The sequence below is a fragment of the Bactrocera dorsalis genome, chromosome 3 (assembly GCF_023373825.1).
Source record: "Bactrocera dorsalis isolate Fly_Bdor chromosome 3, ASM2337382v1, whole genome shotgun sequence".
Lineage (NCBI taxonomy): Eukaryota > Metazoa > Arthropoda > Insecta > Diptera > Tephritidae > Bactrocera > Bactrocera dorsalis.
In genome coordinates, this window is record NC_064305.1 from 41970996 (window position 1) to 41976995 (window position 6000).

General features: G+C 36.0%; 1 protein-coding gene across 4 annotated transcripts in view; it reads left to right on the top strand.

Moving 5' to 3' along the window:
* Nucleotides 1-5776, top strand: part of LOC105227050 (tyrosine-protein kinase Shark) — a 40888-nt gene extending 35112 nt beyond the window's left edge. The window contains exons 3-8 of one of the 4 annotated variants that reach the window (XM_049451245.1): nucleotides 494-904; nucleotides 974-1477; nucleotides 1540-2201; nucleotides 4368-4897; nucleotides 4950-5121; nucleotides 5219-5776. In XM_049451245.1, the coding sequence (XP_049307202.1) occupies nucleotides 494-904; nucleotides 974-1477; nucleotides 1540-2201; nucleotides 4368-4897; nucleotides 4950-5121; nucleotides 5219-5498 (2559 nt within the window). In that variant the 3' untranslated portion in view covers nucleotides 5499-5776. Of the gene's footprint in view, nucleotides 1-493; nucleotides 905-973; nucleotides 1478-1539; nucleotides 2202-4367; nucleotides 4898-4949; nucleotides 5122-5173 lie in introns of all 4 variants that reach the window. The other 3 variants (XM_049451247.1, XM_049451246.1, XM_049451244.1) reach the window with 3 other exon arrangements.
* Nucleotides 5777-6000: the final 224 nt, after the last annotated feature.

The window sequence follows — 6000 nt, forward strand, 5'->3', positions numbered from 1 at the left end:
AAGATGGTTTCTACGAAAATATCCCAACAGGAACTGCTTGGAGAGGAGTTCATTATGCTTCTTGACTGGGAGCATAAGCGTCTCACTATGTACATAGGTGTTTGATGGAAGACATCAAGAGGCATTCCGTCGTGGTCCGGAGTGCAGTATTTTGACAGGTTTAGAGTTTCCTCATCTGCGTACCACTGCATCCAGGCGACCATATTGGTGCTAGTAGTGCCGCCTGGTTATCCGTGTGAATAGTTGCCAGTTGTATAATAGAATCATCGTGCGTTCATCTAAGTTCACTTATGCAATTATTGTTTCATTTAATATTTATTATTGAATTTATGAACGTTAAATACAGCTACGATAAGTCAGTGGTAGCTATATGTAAAGAATTTGGATAACTTCCCTTATCAGCCATACCCATTTTAAACCGAATTCAGGGGATTTATTCAAAGATTTACTCTGTAATTTTGTTGCCTTCATTGTTTTGTAAAAATTTTGACAGGAGGCAGTATGCCACTATCAGATACGAAGGCATGGCGGCGACGCGTTTTTTTCCATTGATGATAAGGTAAAGATTTTGCACGGTCTGGAATCTCTTGTTGAATTTTACCAAATGGCAGCCAATGGTCTTCCAACGAAACTCACAAAGTTTATAAAAAAGGACTTGCCTCCAAATGATGCCCGTCGACATGGTAATACTAATTTGTTGCATCGAGCGACCAAAGAAAATAACGCGACAATTGTTGGTGAGTTGTTAAAGTGTGGCTATCGCAACGTTGATGCAAAAAACCAAGATGGACAAACAGCTTTGCATTTAGCTGCTATTTACAGCGATCAGACCATATTAAAACTAATACTTGGATCAGACGTTAACGTTAATTGCATGGACGCATTTGGTAATATGCCCCTTCATGTAAGCTCATAAATTTTGGTACATAGTTTTTCATATATAAAGGATGATAAAGTTAACATATATTTTTAGTATGCATGCCGCACCAAACCTGGTGCTTTCATCTGTAATTTAATTGAAGCAAATGCGAACGTTCAAGGGCGCAACATTAAAAATGGTTATGTCCCATTACATGATGCATGCAAAAACGGTAATATTGATGCAGTAAAAGTACTTTTACAGTCAAATGCTCCCTTATTGCCACGCACGACTTCTGGAGAATTTCCAATTGACTTAGCTCGTGAAGCTGGGAGAGAAGATGTTGTAAAATATTTAAGCGACTACAAATTGCCAGGTGCACAAACTAAAAGATCTCTTTGGTATCATGGTACATTAACCAGAGAAGAAGCTGTTGAAAGTTTACAAAGATTTGCGAAACGAAAGAATTGTACTGTTAATGTGAACAACAACAACGGACATGAAGAAAGTAAAATTGATACTTCAGGAAGTTTTTTAGTTCGCTACTCTGATCGGTCTGGATTTGTTTTAACTCTTCTGTTTGAAAATCAGGTTAAGAACTTCAAAATATCACAATTGGTAAGCTGCAATATTTTTCCACTTTACTAAGTATTTAATGAAAATTATTCATGAACTTCAAGTCCAAATATTTGTACATTGATGAAGGGCCATATCTACCCACATTGGAACATTTAGTGGAACATTTTATGCGTTTTAACGACGGCTTACCAATTAATTTAAAATATGCAGTACCACCAGAACCCAAACCGCCACAACCACTACTTTCTACTCTGCCCCGAAACAAAAGCCATCATAAAAAATTGTACAATTCAAATTCATTAAATGAAAACATAGGCAACACAGAAATTGTTTCAACAACTTGTATATCTCATAAAGCAATTTCAAAAGCTCTGCCTGAGAAGAAACGTAAAGAAACTACAAATTTGATGCTGAGTAATTTTTTAAAATTGAAGTCGAAAATCCCAAACTCTGACGAAACGGTTCCTTCTTATACGGACACACCTACATCACAACGTTCAGTAGAAGAATATCCATGTAAAGGTTTATCATTTTGTACAAACTTCGTTAAAGCCGAAATATCAGACACTCGTGATTTCAATAAACCTTCTGCGATTAAAAATTCAGTCAACACTGACCTAAGCAATAACTTATCGCTGAACGAAATGTATAACGTGCCTAGAAACAATTCAGCAGTGGAAGAGCAAATTATGGATGAGTCTGTATTCTCCCACAACGAATCTGTATTTCAGACGAGCATATGTTCTGATAATTCCACAAATCGGTAAATATTTCATTAATAATATGATTTTAGTCCTCAGGGAAGAAAATTATAAAAAATACCTAACTGACAAGTAATTTATATTTGTTGTCGTTGCACATTGCTGACATAGAATATTCGTAGGTTGCTTCTTATATTTCGGGTTTTTGCAATACTAGTGTTGCAATCTGGCAACTAACAACTTTATTGTAAAGTTTGACATTTTTGATGTTATCCTTACTCAGAACGTTTTAAATTACGAGTGCTATTTCTGTTGTCTACAGTAACTTGAAATATTCATAAAATGGAATTAAATCACGAATATTTTTCCCTTCCTTGCTCCTTGGAGCGTTCCCTTCCTTCCCCTTTGCCGCAATAGGGGGTTGAGAGTCGTCCGCCCTAGCATCCATAGGGAGGATGCTTAGAGTCAGCCTCTCAAATCCATGGCATATGGTACCCTTTCACTCCTTAAGAGGACCGTCCACATTGAGCAGTATCAATGCTTGCCACAAAGGTTCCTCAGTTCTCTCGAGTCGTATAACCACCAATCGTGCATGGGCAGCGAAAGATTATAATATCTAATAATCTCCACGATTTCTTCTGTGGGGGAAAGCTCGGCCGGAAGCCAGACCCGAGCCCAAGGGCGCAATGGAATACGGTCTCCAATCTGGTACCTTCTTAAACCTCTCCTTCAAGAGGCACTGCCTATTTGTAGAGGGTTACTGATCGCTATTTGACACACCCTTTAAGCTTGTGAAGCCCATAGTGCCACCCGGCATTTTCATAGAAACTGTGGGAGTTGGCGCAGCTACCCTCTTTCTTACCTCTGCCTTGAAGGGCGTAGGACATTTCGCGTTACACAGGATGCACCAACTTGGAGGCGACCTATTTATAATTAAATAGGAGATCTCGCTTTATAAGACAAAAAAAAATATTACCAAAGAGGCCAAGGGGGGCTGTACGATCATAATTAATAACTTTAGCTATTTACTGCGTATTCGCCTGATTACGTCTACTTATGAAAGTATGATTACTTTTTATACCTCTTACTACTAAAACTTTATAAAGTTATAAACTTCCAAGAAAGACATCCCGTCCATATTCGATCTATTTCGATCATTTTATTATTAAAGTAACAAAACGTTTTTAGTTTTTTTTTCACCCAACTGTTGTACGTATCACCTAAAACTAAGAGCGATAGATATAGAGTTATTGTTATATGTACGTATATAGTATAAATCATTAGGATAACGAGAGAAGTTTAAATCCGGTTGACTCTCTGTCTGTCCGTTCGTGCAAGCGGTACCTTGAGTAAAAATTGAGATATCTCGATGAAATTTGGTATGTGGGTTCCTTAGTTCAAAATTTCGAGATGGGCGTGTTCGAATCACGTCCACAAATCGCCATTAACCGAAATAATATAAAGTGTCATAACTAAGCACTAAATTAGGATATAAAACTGTAATTTGGTACCGAGGATCGCAGCAGCAAGGTCCACTTGTGGGAAAAATTTTGGGAAAAAGTACGTGTGGGCTTGCTCTGTAAAAAGTTTAATGTACATATCTCTTAAACCGTCTAAGCTTAAAAACTTCTACCGACAGTGCAAAAATGAATGAAATCGGAGGATAACGCGGCTCATTCTCCATCGAACTGTACTTTTAGAAACTAACTAAATGCGACAGAAACGTAAAAAATTTCCGCCAGGATAGTATCACAAGACTTTATAAAAACCGTGTTAAAAATTGAGCGATGGGCGTGGCATCCCTCACTTTTTGTTAAAAATCATATCTCGGGACCCGACTGACCGATCTCGATAAATTTTAGTACGGCTAATTTTCATATTCCTATGTCACGTTGTGAAAATGAGCGAAATCGGACAATAACTGCGCCTATTTTTCATATTTCACAGTTTACAATTCCAATTGATTCTTTTACTTTCCAATACCAAGAAAGAATTAATATAACGGGATTAAACTTTGCACGAATAGTGCCTTATGTGTCTGTCAGTATAGGAGTTGTATATAGTATTGGATTTCGATCCTCAGGTTAACGTTTTACATCATAAAGTATTTCCCTAGCTTTGATTCTTGTAAGTTGCAAAAGTATAAAAAGTTCGGTTATTTGTTAAACTAATGTTTTATAATTGTTTGTTTATATTTTAAAATAAATTTTTTATATGCACAATTTCAGACATTACAAACAAACGTATGAAGCAAAAGGACACCTTGAAGAGGTTGATTCACAAGGAATTTCTATTCAAAAGTCACGAGGGGTTTTCTGTGACTTCGAAGGCTTTGACTCCTCCTGTATTCCTAATATGGAAAGTGAAAATGAAATATCTAGCTACTGCATTTCCAACGAAAATGTTGAATTGGGAAAACTAATTGGTGAAGGCGAATTCGGTTCCGTATATCGTGGTTACTTGAAAGGGGCTATTTTAGGAGCTACTGATAAATATTCTCATGTGGAAATTGCAATCAAAACGTTACGAGATGAACACTGCCGAACTAGTAAGCAAGAGTTCCTACGTGAGGCCTCTGTAATGATGCATTTAAAGCACCATTGTATAGTGCAATTAATTGGGTTATCTAAAGGTGATACTTTAATGATGATACAGGAGCTTGTGCCTCTAGGGTCAATGTTACTTTTCATACAAAAAAATGTTAGAAAAATTGATCCAAATCGAGAATTAAAACTATGGGCTTCTCAAATAGCATGCGGTATTATTATAACAGATCAAAAATTATGACATAAACTAAATTTTTTTTTTAGGAATGCAATATTTAGAATCTCAACATTTCGTACATCGGGATTTAGCCGCCCGAAATATTCTACTAGCATCATTTCATCAAGCAAAAATCAGTGACTTTGGTTTATCTCGTGCTCTGGGATCATCTAATGACTTCTATGAAGCCCAGCATGGCGGTAGATGGCCGATTAAATGGTAACCCTATTGTTATAGACTATGACTTGATTAAAAATTGTATAATTCCAAGGTATGCCCCAGAGAGCTACAAAAATGGAATTTTTTCACATTCCAGCGATGTTTGGTCTTACGGAGTGACATTATGGGAGATGTTTTCATTAGGCGAGGTACCTTACGGTGAAATGCTTGGTTCTGAAGCTGTAAAGTTAATAGAAGATGGAAAACGTCTGTTGCAACCCAAATTTTGCCCTAATAATGTCTATACTATTATGGAAAACTGCTGGCAATATAATCCTAAAGATCGGCCCACATTTAGTTATTTGACCGAGATTTTTGTGAAAGATCCGGACTACGAAAATATAATAGAGCTGGTTAAAACAAGAAGTATTAGTTAAATTAAAATAAGTTGTGCACAATAAAATTAAGGTTTGTAAAATAGTTTTGGCACATTTAGTACAGCCGAATAACCACACTATTACGCATCTCTAATTGCGTAAGTGCAGTCTGCAATTTTGCATTAGAATACCAAATTGAACTATGTATGTTTAGATACCGCAAAATATTGTGTAAATTATGAAGTACTATCAACCCTTATTATAGTAGATAGAAGTTTCAAAATAAGACTTATTTTAGTATGCAATCCAACAAGAAATTTTTTAAACTAGTATAAAAATTTATGATTTTACGGTGCTTTATGACACGTTGTGAGTATCCCAAATATGTATATGCATGTATATATATTTTTCTAACTGAATAATTTTCCAAATCGTTTGACTTTAAACACATTATGAACTTTTCAAGTAATATTTACTTTCACGTCTTTTTTGATGGTATATATTTTTTGAAAATTTTAAATTGCCTATTGAGAGGTAAAATTATTGAAATAATATTTACAAT